General features: G+C 57.2%; 1 protein-coding gene across 4 annotated transcripts in view; it reads left to right on the top strand.

The window, feature by feature from the left end:
- PACS2 (phosphofurin acidic cluster sorting protein 2) overlaps positions 1 to 15,494 on the top strand; it is a 78,912-nt gene that overhangs the window by 50,823 nt on the left and 12,595 nt on the right. For 3 of the 4 annotated variants that reach the window (XR_003306766.1, XM_026447501.1, XM_026447503.1), the window contains exons 6-13: positions 567 to 640; positions 952 to 1,032; positions 2,367 to 2,426; positions 9,772 to 9,929; positions 12,890 to 12,980; positions 13,232 to 13,306; positions 14,012 to 14,154; positions 14,966 to 15,098. Coding sequence is in view for 3 of the 4 variants with exons in the window: in XM_026447501.1 (XP_026303286.1) it covers positions 567 to 640; positions 952 to 1,032; positions 2,367 to 2,426; positions 9,772 to 9,929; positions 12,890 to 12,980; positions 13,232 to 13,306; positions 14,012 to 14,154; positions 14,966 to 15,098 (815 nt within the window). In the remaining variant the exon portion in view is untranslated. The remainder of the gene's footprint in view (positions 1 to 566; positions 641 to 951; positions 1,033 to 2,366; positions 2,427 to 9,771; positions 9,930 to 12,889; positions 12,981 to 13,231; positions 13,307 to 14,011; positions 14,155 to 14,965; positions 15,099 to 15,494) is intronic. The other variant, XM_026447502.1, reaches the window with a different exon arrangement.

The raw sequence follows: 15,494 nt of genomic DNA, 5'->3' as shown, positions 1-15,494 counted from the left end.
GAGGCACGCGCTGTTATGGGGCCCGCAGCAGAGGCATGTGCTGTTATAGGGCCCGGGCTGCCACAGGTCCCTGCTCTGCCCCGCTGGCTGCAGCTTCTTGGTCAAGAGGCCTGAGTCCTGAGTGTCCTCAAAAAGAGCTGTAGAGTCGCACTGTGATGCCCTTGCTGGTCTGGGTGCAGGGCCCAGCATAGGCAGGTGCCATGGCTGCCGCCCCCCCAGCAGGGTCACCAGTGCCTCCCCTACTCCTCAGGCGGGGGGGACCCAGTTGGCGCAAATCCAGGCTGAAATGCCAGCCAGTAGGAGCGGCCGTGGGGGCTGGAGCAGTTCATGTGGCCCCCTTTGCCCTCCCTGCCCCTCCCCACTTCCTGCCAACCCCGACCTAGACTGTTGCCAGTGGACTCTGGGAGCTCGGGGCCACAGCACCTGGGTCTGGAGCCCCTCTGTCCTGCATGGATCCACCTCCTGGCTGCCCCAACTCTGTGTCCAGGGAAGCCTGGGGGTGGCCACCGCCTGGTTTCCTGGGTGGAATCTCACGGCACCCTCCCTTCTGTCTGTTCATTCCGCAGATAACTACTCTGAGGAGGAGTATGAGAGCTTCTCCTCTGAGCAGGAGGCTAGTGACGACGCTGTGCAGGGGCAGGTGACCTGGGGCCGGGGCTCCGTGCCCTCTCCCGGCTCACACCGGGTGTCCTGGGGTCTGTGGGGTCCTCACCAGCCGTCACCAGGGCCTCGTGAGGGTGGGTGAGCCACAGGCCTGGCCCCTAGTTGGCCGCCCGTCTCTCGTCTCCCGACCCCAGGGGCTCGAGTTTGTGTGCAGGTGGCTCTGAGAGATTTGGGAAGCAGATTGGCTCTCAGTGCTGGGCCTCTCCCATCGCCCATGCTGAGGCTGGCGGGGTCCTTCCGGCGCCGTGCAGGCTGCCATGGCCTCAGCCGCTGTGTGTGTCTCTGCAGGACTTGGACGAGGATGACTTCGACGTGGGGAAGCCGAAGAAGCAGCGGAGATCGATTGTAAGAGCGACGTCCATGACCAGGGTTGGTGGAGACTGCTTCTTCCAATGCTGGGGAAGGCGAGGGCGGGGGAGGACGCTGGGAGCCCGGGCGTGGCGGGGGACATGGAGGACGCTGGGAGCCCGGGCGTGGCGGGGGACGCGGGCGTGGGAGGTGAGATCTCACCCAGGTCACGGCAGCATGTCCCGTGGCAGACCCCCTGGTTGCCAGTCTCTTGGGTGCCACTCTCTCCCCCGCCCCACCACATCTCCTGGCTTCAGCCTTGTGTGGCCACTAGGCCCAGTGGGCCCTGAGCAAGGCTGGGAGGCTGCCTCACTGCCGGGCTCACTCCACGTGCAGAGCCCAGGGAGGCCATCCTGCCCTTTGTCCTGTCAGGTGCCCACATACACCTGAGTGGGCTGGTTCCCTCGTTTTTGTTTGGGATCTGGCCTACCTGGCCCCACGGTCCCAGAAGCTTGGTGGGGCTGTCGGGCATTTTGTCCATGAGGAAAGCTCGGGCAGCTCTTTCCTCAGAGGCCATGTCCAGCACCGGCACAGAGGGCCCACCACCTGGTGCCTGGACACCCCAAGGACAGGCACGGTTCCAGGGAGGCCAGCGCAGGTGGCGGGGGAGCCCTGTGCCTGGTGCTGACGAGGGACGTGGGCACAGGCCAGCCCAGACACCGCCGCCTCCTCTGGCAGCATTCAAGGGGGTACTGTGGGCAGACAGTGCCAGGGATGGGCGAGCTGCTCCAGAGTGGCGAAGCTGTGTCTTGCTGGCCTGGAGGTCTGCCCCACTGTGCCGAACACTAGCTTGCCCTCCATTCCAGGGCCCCCTTGGGCCCAGCTGCTGTGGAGGGAGGGCGTGGGCTGCCTTTGTAGGGTTGGCCCCCGAGAGGGTGGCTGAGGGTCCCGCTCGCCCAGTGGCTGGAGCCGAGGTTCTGCAGTCCAGGGTGGCACGAGGCGCCCATGGGGCTCAGGCTCTTGGAGCACGCACTACCCCACACTCGCCCACCTGCCCACCCCACGTGGGTGCCCAGCACCTTCCTTCTGGAGTTGACCAGGGACTTTCCTGGGAGGGGGTGCTGAAGGAAGGGCCCCGTGAGCCTGGGAAGGGCTGCAGAGGTTTCTGGAAGAACCATGGAGTTTGCACACACCTCCCCGGGTCCCCCTTGGCCAGGAATGGAACTGTCAGACCTCAGGCCTGTTGGGAAGCTTCTGGGAGCTACGTGCGAATCCATCAGCACTGGTGGTGCTGAGGCCTCGCTGCCCTCCCACGGTGGGCCTGGGTGCGGCCTCCCTGCGGCCTGAGGAAGTGGCTCCAGTGGCGGGTCTGCGGCTCTGGCAGCAGGTCTGACTCTACACTGCTTGTCTTGCAGCAACAAAACTTCAAGCAGAAAGTGGTGGCGCTGCTGCGGAGGTTCAAAGTGTCCGATGAGGTGAGTGCACTGCGCCTTCTGCTCACAGCCCCAATGCCTGCAGCAGCGCCTGGTCAGGAGGAGGCCTCTGGAGTCTGTCCCTGGGCCACATCTGGTTCTGCCGCTCACTGTCTGCACAGCCCCACATCACTGTGAGGTGCAGTAACAGTGGCACTGCCTCCCAGGCTCCAGGTCACCTGCTGGGTCTCTGCTGAAGTACAAGTCGTGAATACACTGGAAGTTGGGAAGTCATTTTCAGGGGGCGTAACCATTAGTTTGTGTGTTTGTTTTTTTATAAATAGACTTTAGCTTTTAGAGCAGTTTTAGGTTTACAGCGAAATTGAGCAGAAAGTACAGAGTTCCCGTGGACTCCTCCCACCTGACAACGCCCCACATTGACGTTCCGTGGGTTTATCATGTTCATCTTTTACCTTTTCTCTAGTCTCCGAATTTTCTACAATGAACTTGCATAATTTTCATACTGAAAAGAAAAACATGGCTGGACTCAGTGGCTCACACCTGTAATCCCAGCATTTTGGGAGGCCAAGGCGGGCAGATTGTTTAAGACCAGACTGGGCAACATAGCGAAACCCTATCTCTACAGTAAAATACGAAAATTAGCTGTGGGTGGTGGTATGCACATATAGTCCCAGCTATTTGGGAGGAAACCTGGTAGGCCAAGGCTGCAGTGAGCGGAGATCGAGCCACTGCACTTCAGCCTGGGCAACAGAGCGAGACCCTGTCTCAAAAAGAAAAAAAAAAACACTCGGCCGGGCACAGTGGCTCACGCCTGTAATCCCAGCACTTTGGGAGGCCGAGGCGGGCGGATCACGAGGTCAGGAGATCAAGACCATCCTGGCTAACATGGTGAAACCCCATCTCTACTAAAAATACAATTAGCTGGGCGAGGTGGCGGCGCCTGTAGTCCCAGCTACTCGGGAGGCTGAGGCAGGAGAATGGCGGGAACCCGGGGGGCGGAGCTTGCAGTGAGCTGAGATCCGGCCACTGCACTCCAGCCTGGGCGACAGAGCGAGACTCCGTCTCAAAAAACACAAAACAAAACAAAACATTCAAATCTCGGCTCACTGTAACCTCTGCCTCCTGGGTTCAACAGGGTTTCACCCTGTTGGCCAGGCTGGTCTTGAACTCCTGGCCTCGAGTGATCTGCTTGCCTCGGCCTCCCAAAGTGCTGGGATTACAGGCGTGAGCCACCGCGTCCAGCCTTTGTTGTTTCTTTAATGTCAGAAGAAAAACGTGCCTGGGTTCAGGACCGGAAGTGAAGAGGTGGCGTTTCAGCATTTCAGCCCTGAAGCAATGTTGTCACCTGTCGGCCTGAGAGCACGCTGCCTGTAGATGGCGCTGTGTCCTAACATACTCAGGATGCACCCGGAGCAGCCTCCGGGGCACACACTCAGGGAGGCTGTCAGGTGCATGTGCCGAAACAGGTGATTTGTGGCCGGGTGGGGCAGGCAGCATTTCTGGGAACAGCGTAACATCACCAACTGGCTGCAGAGGAAGGGCAGCTCCGCTACTGGGGTGGTCCTCGGGCCCCTGTGTCTTGGTTTGCATCTTGGATTGGAACATTCCCAAGTCCAGCTGAAGATGGGACTTGGCCAAGTCGGCTCCCTGGCCTGGGGCTTCCTTGAGCCCTGTCGAGCGCCTGTGGGTTCAGGGGTAGATGTTCTTGGTTGAATCTTGACCGTGGGATTCTGCACTCACATGGGCAACTGAACTGAGTCCCAGAATGCATTTCACTTACACAGATTATGGTTCCGAGACTCACAACCCAAACTGTGAAAAGATGGGCCAACATCACAGACACTGTTCAGGGAGAGGACATCATTTTCATAGGGATAATTGCACAGTTTTGTGTGAAATTCACACAGGTCAACACAGTACTTTAATGGAGCGATGGGATCTCTTTCCTTATTTTCCACCCATCCCTTTCCTGCAAAGACCAGACCATCTCCACTGCAGCTCTGAACCTGTGTCTTGGCCACTGGGAGTGTCACGCCTGGCACTGCCCCCTGCCCAGGACTTCACAGCAACCCTCATTGGGCAGGAGATGCACAGTGAGACAAGGTCACATGCCTGGATTACAGCCGTCTGAGATTGTTCATGCTGCTATAACAAAATACTTTAGACTGGGAAATTTATAACCAACCAAAATGTATTTCTCACAGTTCTGGAGGCTGTGAGTCCAAGTTCAAAGTGCCAGTAGATTTGGTGTCTAAGGGCCCGCTTCCCATAGAGGGCACCTTTGGTGTCTTGTGTGGTGGAAGGAACTGACAAGCTCCCTCAAGCCTCCCTCACCAGGGCGCCGAGCCCAATCAGCAGGGCAGAGCTCTCGGGCCCTACCCACCTGGTGGAGGCCCCGCCTGCTAATTCTAGAACCTTGGTGGTCAGGTTTCAGCATAGGAATTTTGGGGGTATAAACGTTCGCAGCCCCCAGGCTGACCCAGGCGCCACACAGTGGGTCTGGTGAGGAGGAGAGCAGGGCTCTGCTTGGGACCCGTCCTGTGAGGATGAACCAGAGTGAAGTCTGTTCCCTACAGCCCTCAGCTTCGGCTCACAGGGAAAGCTTCTGCTGAGGGCTGCCTTCTGTGTTTTTCATTGTGAAAGGTGGCACACCCGGAGAGTCACTTGATTTTTCAGCAAGGCTGCCAAGTTCATCGGAGAAAGTATCTTTTCACAAAAAAACTGAGGCTTGACAGTGCACACCATGTGGAGAATTCAGCTTGACTGGATCATATTCCTAAATGTAAAAGCCTAAAATTTAAATTACATAGATTCTAGGCCTTAAAAAATATGAACTTAAATCCTGCACTAATGCCACTGAACTATACACCTAAAAATAGATAAAATGGAAAATACTATGTTTTATATTTTGTAACACAATAAACAAAAGTAGAAATTTGCTTTCTGAAAGATACTGTTAAAAGAATGAAAAGCTGGCTGGGCGTGGTGGCACACACCTGTAATCCCAGCACTTTGGGAGGCCGAGGTGGGTGGATCATGAGGTCAGGAGATCGAGACCATCCTGGCTAACGTGGTGAAATCCCGTCTGTACTAAAAATCCAGAAAAATTAGCTGGGCGTGGTGGCAGGCGCTTGTAGTCCCAGCTACCCAGGAGGCTGAGGCAGGAGAATGGCATGAACCCGGGAGGCAGAGCTTGCAGTGAGCTGAGATTGCGCCACTGCACTCCAGCCTGGGCGACAGAGCGAGACTCCGTCTCAAAAAAAAAAAAACAAAAAAAACAAAAAGGATAAGCCACAGATTGACAGAAGATATTTGCAAATAACATACCTGGTAAAGATTTGTATCCAATAGATATATTAAAAACTCTCTAAACCCAGGAGGAAAAGCAACCTGATTTTTAAAATGAGTAAGGCTTATACAGTGAAACTATGAAATATTTTTTAAAGAAAGAAGATATAAATAAGTGGAAAGATGTCATATGTTCATGAATTGGAAAACAGTCTTGTTAAGGTGGCAGTACTCCCTAAATTGATGTACAACTTAAACGTGGTGCCTATCAGATTCCAGCTGTGTTTTTGTAGAAATTGACCAGCTAAAATTTATATGTAAATGCAAGGGACTCAGGGCAGACAGAACAGTCTTGAAGAAAAAAGATTCATACTTCCCAATTTCAAAACACACTACAAAACCACAGTAGTCGTCCAGACTGCGTGGGGCTGGCCCAGGGACAGGCGTAGAGGTCGGTGGAACGGAGGTGATAGTCCACAAGTGAACCCTTCCATTTATGGGCAAGTGATGGTGAACAAGGATGTCAAGATATCCATGGGGGAAGAAGAGTCTTCAAGAAAGGTGCTAGGACCCCTGGATGTCACGTTCACAAGAAGGAATTTCAGCCAGCTGTGGTGGCTCATGCCTGTAGTCCCAGCACTCTGGGAGGCTGAGGCAGGCAGATTGCATAAGTCCACATAGTGAAACCCCATCTCTACTAAAAATACAAAAAATTGGCCAGGCATGGTGGTATGTGCCTGTAATCCCAGCTACTCGGAAGGCTGAGGTGGGAGAATCTCCTGAGTCCAGGAGGTGGAAGCTGCAGTGAGCTGAGATCATGCCATTGCACTCCAGCCTGGCTAGCCAGAGTGAGACCCTGTCTCAAACAAAAGGAATTTGGACCCCTACCTCACACCATATTCAAGAATTAACTCAAAATGCATCAGCTGGGTACAGTGGCTCATACCTGTAATCCCAGCACTTTGGGTGGCCGAGGCAGGTGGATCACTTGAGGTCAGGAGTTCGAAACCAGCCTGGCCAACATGGTGAAATCCTATCTCTACTAAAAATGCAAAAACAATTAGCCAGGCATCATATCATGGCAGGTGCCTGTAGTCCCAGCTACCTGGGAGCCTGAGGTGGGAGAAACGCTTGAACTCGGGAGGCAGAGGTTGCAGTGAGCCAAGATCACATCATTGCACTTCAGCCTGGGCGACAGAGTGAGACTGCATCTCAAAAGAAAAAACAAACGAAATAGATCAAGTATCTCCATCTGTGAGCTAAGATTATAAAACTCTTCAGAGAAAATGGGCCAATCTTATCACCTTGGGTTAGGCAGCGGTTTCTTACATGTGACACCAAAAGCACAAGCAACAAAAGGTAAGTTTTTCTGGACCACAGCAACATTTTACACTTTTGTGCTCCAAACAGTGCCATCAAGAAAGCGAAACAGTAGAACAGAAGAATGTTTTTTGCAAATCATGTATGTGATAAGGGGCTTGAATCCAGAACACATAAAGAATGTTTATAACTGAAAAATAAAGACACAATCCAGTTAAAAGCTGACTTGTCCATTGCTTTGAGAACGATGCAGTCTCAGGTGCTACGGAGCTAGGGCCCGCCCACTCCTGCCCTGACTCACTGCTGTCCACTTGTGCCGAGAAGTCGACCAGGAAGCCGCTTCACGGCCATGGCTTTTAAAGACACCAGAAGGACACCTCTGGAGCCGGTGGGGTGATTCCTTAAATTAGAATTACCCTGACCAGCCGCAATGTAAAATCCCTGGAGGTGTGTGCTGGCTTATCAGGGGCACAGAGAAAAAGAATCTCAAAGTGAAAGGACCAGCTCTGATGCCTGCCGAGACTTTGAGAATCACTAAGAGAAAAACACCTTGTGAAGGTTCTCAGACACAGGATCACTTCCAGACGAGAATCCATAAGTGGCTCGTGGACCTGCCTGGTCCGTCCTGGATTGTGAGGCTGATTGCTCCATTGGAATTGAGCTCTGAGCCGTGGTTGACATCACCATTGCAGATGCTTAAGCCAACTATTTTAATACAGTGATTATCACTGGTCAGAACCAGGCACAGTGGCTCACACCTGTAATTCCAGCACTTTGGGGGCTGATGTGGGAGGATCACTTGAGCCCAGGAGGTCGAGGCTGTAGTGAACTATGATCGTGCCACTGCACTCTAGCCTGGGCAACAAAGCAAGACCCTTTCTCAAAAACAAAGAAGAAGCCGGGCGCGGTGGCTCAAGCCTGTAATCCCAGCACTTTGGGAGGCCGAGACGGGCGGATCACGAGGTCAGGAGATCGAGACCATCCTGGCTAACATGGTGAAACCCCGTCTCTACTAAAAAATACAAAAAACTAGCCGGGCGAGGTGGCGGGCGCCTGTGGTCCCAGCTACTAGGGAGGCTGAGGCAGGAGAATGGCGTAAACCTGGGAGGCGGAGCTTGCAGTGAGCTGAGATCCGGCCACTGCACTCCAGCCCGGGCGACAGAGCGAGACTCCGTCTCAGAAAAAAAAAAAAAAAAAAAAACGAGTGAATTGTCCAATTAAAAAATGGGCAGGGGGCCGGGCGCAGTGGCTCATGCCTGTAATCCCAGCACTTTGGGAGGCCGAGGCGGGTGGATCACAAGATCAAGAGATCGAGACCATCCTGGCTAACACGGTGAAACCCTGTCTCTACTAAAAATACAAAAAATTAGCCAGATGTGGTGGCGGGCGCCTGTAGTCCCGAGGCTGAGGCCGGAGAATGGCGTGAACCCAGGAGGCGGAGCTTACAGTGAGCCAAGATCGCACCACTGCACTCCAGCCTGGGCGACAGACAGTGCGAGACTCCATCTCCAGAAAAAAAAGGATAGGGATCTTTCTGAATAAATTTCTTCAAAGACACACAAGTAGCCAATAAGTACGTGATCATCATGATCGTTATCACTGGTCATGAGGGAAATGTAAACCGAACCACAGTGAGGCGCTGCTTCATCCCCACTGGGATGGCTGGAACAAATGGAATACAACAGGATGAGGTGTAACAGCAGGAACCCACACGCTGCTGGGGGAACATCAGGTGGCGTGGCAGCCCCAGGAAGCAGTTGCCAGACACCCAGCACCCCCATTCTTCAGTGTTGACTTCAGGGAGGTGAACAAACACATGCATGGACCCACACAGACGTTCCCAGCAGCTTCGTCTGTGACGGTCATCACGCCCGTCAGCTGGTGATCCGATGGACTGGGGTCCAGCCACTCAGCGGTGCACTGCAGAACCATCTGAGGAAGTTTACAAAGGAAAGAGGTTTCGTTGACTCAGTTCAGCACGGCCGGGGAGGCCTCAGGAAGCTTTCAATCATGGCAGAAGGTGAAGCAGGCACCTTATTTACGGGGCAGCAGGTCGGAGTGGGTGCCAGCAGGGGAAATGCCAGACACTTATAAAACCATCAGATCTCGTAGGACGTGCTCATGATGAGAACAGTGTGGAGGAAACACCCCAGGACCGGTCACCCCCACCTGTCCCACCCTTGGCACGTGGGGCTTATGGGGATTACAATTCAAGGTGAGATTTGGGTGGGGACACAGAGGAACATGAAGTGTGCCACACTGGGTGGATGGTGCCCCCCCGCCCCCAGAGCTGCAGGCAGCGTGATCCCTCTTAGGTAGCACTCGGGAAGGGGCAGAACGTACAGGGACAGAGTAAGATCCGGAGCCTGGGCCTGGAGGAGGGACGCACTAGAGGAGGGCAGAGGAGAGCCTGCTGGGTGTGGGGAGCAGTTTGTATCTTGGTTGTGGTGGTGGCTGCACAGCGGCCCATACCCGTCAGAGCTCACCTGCGTGCACCGAAGCCCTCCGTGCACCCTGGTGGCCCGGATGACTGTACCAGCCCAGGCAAGGTGGAGTAACGTCACATGCACCGGTACCTGGGGACCTGGGGTCCTCGATCATCCCCAGCTCCAAGACAGAAGCTGGACTACAGCCGTGCTGAGCAGTGGGGTTTGGTGGCCGGGCGCCCGCCTCCTATTGTTCCTGCAGACTCTGGGGTCTTGGGTGCCCCCAACGGGGCAGCATGGGCCACTGCAGGGAACTCCTGCCTGTTCCTCACGCTTGCCTGGCACCCATGCAGGTCCTGGACTCGGAACAGGACCCTGCGGAGCACATCCCCGAGGCGGAGGAGGACCTGGACCTCCTATATGACACGCTGGACATGGAGCACCCCAGCGACAGCGGCCCCGACATGGAAGACGACGACAGCGTCCTTAGCACCCCCAAGCCAAAGCTGCGGTGAGCCCTACGGGGTGGGGTGGGGAGGAGCAGCCATTTCAGATACCCTGGCCACTCTGCGGCCACTCCAGCAGACCCGTGTCCAGCCCTGGGGACGGGGTGGGCAGGACCAGCTGCCTCGAAGCCTGGGAAGGCTCTGGTGGCTGGAGGGAGACGTGTGCGGCTGCGTTGACAGGCAGCTCTCCTGTCAGGCCAGGCGGTGCAAGCTCTGGGCTGGGGAGGACTGAGAGGGGTCTCCCAGGGTGCTGGCTGGGCTGGGCCTGGCACCCTATTGTAGGGGATCCGTCATTGGGGGATGCCCTGGGAACTGCAGAGGACCTCCGTCCACTCAGGTGGGGAGTAGAGCCCCATGCTGGCTGCGCCTCCCTGAGGAGGAGGAGGCAGAGGCCGGTGGGGAGGGAGGGCAGATGTCTCTGTGGCTGGGTGGGAGGAGGGAACTGGCTGGAGGGGGCCTGGCCTGGGCAGGAGGAGAGGATGCAGGGCAGACAGCTCTGTGCATGGGTCTGGTTGTGGAGGCCCTAGTCAGCTGGGGGCAGGGAGGCAAGCACACCAGGCAGAAGGCAGGTGCCAGGCTCTGGGCAGCTGCTGAGGAGCCAGAGACCCCAGTTGGAGTCAGGAGGCTTGGTAGACCTTTTGCTGTCATGCTTTTTTAACCTAAACAACATGAAGGTGGCCTTGCTGCATGTTGGAGGCGCAGCCCCAGTTAGCTCTGCAGCCATGCAGCAGCCTCCACCTCACCTGACCTGTCCCAGCAGCCCCAGCTCCACTTGCTGCTGCTTCAGTTGCCAGTGGCCACCATGACAGGTGACTGCGGATGTGGCCACCAAAAACAACCTCCTGTTCTAGAGGCTGTGGCCTCATTCTTGGCCAGGGTCTTGCTGGGCTTGGGTGGAGGTATCAGTGGCTTCCCTGACTGGGGCTCTGAGGTCACGTGGTACAGGCCTAGTGTGGTTGTTGATGGAGTTCAGCTCTGTATGGCTGCAGGACGGGGGTCTGGCTGCCCTGCTGCCTGGTGGCTGGCAGTCATTCTTGCCTTCTGGCAACTGTCTTCTTTTTTTTTTTTTTGAGACAGAGTCTCGCTCTGTCGCCCAGGCTGGAGTGCAGTGGCCGGATCTCAGCTCACTGCAAGCTCCGCCTCCCGGGTTCACACCATTCTCCTGCCTCAGCCTCCCGAGTAACTGGGACTACAGGTGCCCACCACCGGGCCAGGCTAATTTTTTGTATTTTTAGTAGAGACGGGGTTTCACCATGGTCTCCATCTCCTGACCTCGTGATCTGCCCACCTCGGCCTCCCAAAGTGCTGGGATTACAGGCGTGAGCCACTGCGCCCGGCTGCAACTGTCCTCTTACCCTGGCCCAGGGTCCGTCCTCCACCTTCGGAACCAGCAAGGCCCAGTCAAGTCCCCCTCACACTTTGGGTCTCCCTGGCCTTCCTGCCTCATCTCTTCTGCCTTCAGCCGGAGAAAGTTCTCTGTCTTTAATGGCTCACACGATTCCATAGGAGACACCTGTGTGGCCCAGATCCTCTCCCATCTTAAACTCGGTGGTGGTGGCTATATCTGCAGAGCCCTGGCCAGCTGACATTCATGGTTTGGGGAGAGGCGTGCGCGTCTCGGGGCTATGATCTGGAATGGGCACACACTGCAGCAACGAGTTTCCATGTGGTTTTGTCACCCAGGGTGGGGCACCAGGCACTGCATAAGTCCTGTCTGTTTTTTGGGGGGGCGGGGGAGTTGTGTTTTGAGACAAGGTCTTGCTCTGTCACCCAGGCTAGAGTGTAGTTGTGCAGTCACGGCTCACTGCAGCCTCAACCGCCTGGGCCCAAGCGATTCTCCTACCTCAGCCTCCTCAGTAGCTGGGACCAATGGCACGCGCCACCACACCCAGCTAATTTTTATGTTTTTTGTAGAGACAGGGTTTCCCTATGTTTCCTGGGCTGGTCTCAAACTCCTGAGCTGAAGCGAACCACCTGCCTTGGCCACCCAAAGTGCTGGCACTACAGGTGTGAGCTGGCACTACAGGTGTGAGCCAGTGTGCCTGGCCTCCTGTCCAACTGTTTTCACTTGAAAGGTCTTCTAAGTCTCATTGAATTCATAGGTCTCCCTTCCTCCTTCTTCTGTGTACATATTATATCAACCAGGGATGAGACATTCAGCTCCGATGGCCTGGATCGGCCAGATGGTCTGCAAGGGCCTGGTTGGTCTGGAAAGACCTGGGTGGTCCGGAAAGGTGTGGATGGTCTAGATTGGCCTGGTTGGACTGGAAAGGCATGGGTGGTCCGGAAAGGCATGGGTGGTCCGGAAAGGCATGGGTGGTCCGGTAAGGTGCGGGTGGCCTGGATCAGTGTGGATGGTGTGGAAGGGCCTGGGTGGTCTGGATAGGCCTGGATGGTCTGGAAAGGCCTGGGTGGTCTGCATCTGTCTGGTGAGCCTGGAAGGGCCTGGATGGTTTGGAAGGACCTGGATGGGCCTGGGTGGTCTGATCTGCTGGTGGGTCTGGAAGGGTCTGCTTTGTCGGATGTACCCTCGTCGTTTTGTCGAGCATGTTCGCCTGTTTGCTGCAGGCTGGCTGCAGATCCCAGGGCTGCCCTCCAGCAGGATTGGCCCATGGAGCTCTCCCCAGAGCCCCTTCATGTTTCCGGCAGCCATGCCTGGAGCTAAGGCCATGAGTTTCAGGGATGTGTGTTTCCTGCAGCTGATATCAGGGTGGGTGGAAGAGCCAGGAAGGGGCAGCCAGGTCTGCCCAGGGCTTGGTGTTGCCAGCTCCAGAATTGTTCTGTGCCCTGTGTTGCGGTTGGCGCGAGCAGGTTGTGCACTGACACGGGCTCTTCTCCGGACCCAGCTCTACTCTGCCGTTGGATTCTCCAGTCTGTCCCTCCAGGTGTGGTGGGAGAACTGTGCTTTCAGCGCAAGAAGAGTCCTGGAAATTAACATTTCCCCCTCCCCTGCTCCCCGAGCCAGGCCGTACTTTGAAGGCTTGTCACACTCGAGCTCGCAAACAGAGATCGGGAGCATCCACAGCGTCCGCAGCCACAAGGAGCCCCCAAGCCCGGTGAGTGGGGCCACACTGATCTCCCAGGGCAGACCATGGTTCGACTGGGCTGTGATGTGGCCCAAATCTCCCAGCACGGCCTGGGCCCAGGGCCCTGCCCAGCTGTCTTGGAGCCACTCTGCGCCCGCTATCTAACACACTGCCACGCAGCTGCCCCGGGCCTCCCCTGAGCCCCAGCATCCCCAGCCCAGAAGTCAGTGCCTTGGCACCTGTAGCTGAGCACAAGCTGATTCCCTTCTCCTCCCCCACAGGCGGACGCGCCCGAGAAGACACGGTCCCTGGGAGGCAGGCAGCCGAGCGACACTGTCTCTGATACGGTGGCCCTCGTAAGCAGGCTCGGGCCACACCCCCCTGTTCCACACACCAGGCACGCCAATGCTGCCTTTAAGGGTCTGACCCGGAGGGGCGGGACTCACGTGTAGGTCCTCATGTCACACCTGGTGTGCAAAGGTGGGGTCAGCCCTCAGGGGTGGCCAGGCCGCTGGATGGTCAGAGTATCCCAAAATTCACTCCACCTTCGGGGTCAGGGCACACTGGATTCCCCCCACCCCCAGGGTCAGGGCACCTGGATTCACCCCACCTTCAAGGTCAGGGCACACTGGATTCCCCCTACCCTCAGGGTCAGGATGCCTGGACTCACCCCACCCTCAGGGTCCGGATGCCCCGGAGTCACCCCACCGTCAGGATCAGGGTACCCGGACTCACCCCACTGTCAGGTGGATGGCACCCAGGAATGCCTGGTTCCCCCTGCTGCATTGCATGGGGTCTCCTTAGTTAGGGGGTCCTGGGCCCAGGGCAGGTCAGGTCCTGGGAGGTTGGGTGCTGGTCCCCCTGCATGGCCTGGATGGGAGCCCTGTGGTTGGAACTGAGCTCAGCCAGGCTCCCTGGTCAGTGTATGGCCAGGTCTACATATAGGAACCACAGCCTAAAGAGGCCTAAACCCTCACCCAAGCCAGAGGCCACATGGCTGGAGAGGCTGCAGCACGGGTACGGTTTCCATGGGAGGCTCCAGGGATGTCTCTGGTCAGCAGGGTGTGCCGGGCCCGAGGGAGCAGCCTGGACAGCCTGAGGACAGCCCCGAGGCTGAGGCCTCCACCCTGGACGTGTTCACAGAGAGGCTGCCGCCCAGCGGGAGGATCACCAAGACAGAGTCCCTTGTCATCCCCTCCACCAGGTCATGGGGGCTCTTTGCAGCTGGGCGGGCTGGTGATGCAACTGTTAGGGGAGGGGCCATCGGGGCATCCGTCGGGGTGGTGCCTGTCAGACCAGCCTGATGAGTTCCCTCGGGTGTAGACAGCAGATTCAGGGCCTCATCCCTCTTCTTAAAAAGGAGAAGCAAACCCCCTGCCCCAGCACTGGGTGTCAAGCCTGCAGCCCACATTCCACCCTGCGTGTTTGAGGGCAGGGTCAGGCGTGTCTGCCTTTCTGCAGGTGCCCCCCACAGCCCCCTGAGTAGCCCCTGCCTCAGCCAAAACACACACATCCACCAGCTTGATTCTTCCAGGATATCAGTTTCATGTTTCTGTGATATTTGGGATTTTTTCCAAAGCAGTGAGTCTGGGCACGGACTTTCACCTTATGGTGGCACCCAGGTGCCTGTGTCCGTGCTCTGGAGCCAGGTTGCCCTGGCAGCCTCAGTGCCCTGCACTGGCCTATACCTGGCTCTGCCCAGCTCCTGGCCTGGGCAGGGAGGGTGAGCTCAGTCCTCACGGTGGCTCCAAGGCTCCTGGCCTGGCTTGCAGCCTCACAGGCAGAGCTGCGTGGGGTCCCATCGGGGGCACGGCCTCACTTGTACTCAGCTGCTGCTACGGTCCTCCCAGGGCTGGTGGCCTCTCTGTGTGGCCTGTGCTCCCACTGCCCATCAGTCGGCCCTGTGCTCACCCTTCACGGTCCGCACCACAATGTGTAGGCCACTGCAAGCTTGCCCTTGCCCCTGTTCCTATTCCTGCTGCTGCAGCCACTTAGCCTGTCCTGGTCCCCAATAGGTCCGAGGGGAAGCAGGCTGGCCGACGGGGCCGGAGCACGTCCCTGAAGGAGCGGCAGGCAGCGAGGCCCCAGAATGAGCGGGCCAACAGTCTGGACAACGAGCGCTGCCCGGATGCCCGGAGCCAGTTACAGGTGCAGGTGCAGGTGGGGGTGGAGGGCGTAGCATGCCCATGAGGCAGGGCTCGTGGTCACCCTGGCACCAACCAGGGCAGGGCAAAAAGAGAAGTGCAGGGGGCCAAGGTTGCTGGGCCACAGAGCATGCCTGGGCTTTGGAGGGCGGCTGCTACACAGCAGGGCGGGTGGGTCATGGGTTGGTTTGTCAGGAAGGCCACGTGGACCCCAGGGCAAGTTCTAATCCTTCTGCTGCCCTCCCTGGTCCAGGGCAGCCTCGTTGCTTGGCTGATTTAGCCCAGGGGTGGTCTCCAAGCTGGCCAGCTCTCTTCCTGCCACTGAGCCTCTGTGCACAGCTGCAGGGGAGCAGGGGCACTGCAGACCCCAGGGCTGGGGCAGTGGGGATGGGCGCTGTGC

This window comes from Piliocolobus tephrosceles, chromosome 6 (genome assembly GCF_002776525.5).
Source record: "Piliocolobus tephrosceles isolate RC106 chromosome 6, ASM277652v3, whole genome shotgun sequence".
NCBI lineage: Eukaryota > Metazoa > Chordata > Mammalia > Primates > Cercopithecidae > Piliocolobus > Piliocolobus tephrosceles.
Note: the sequence above shows the minus strand (reverse complement) of the source record. Positions and strands in the feature narration are given on the sequence as shown.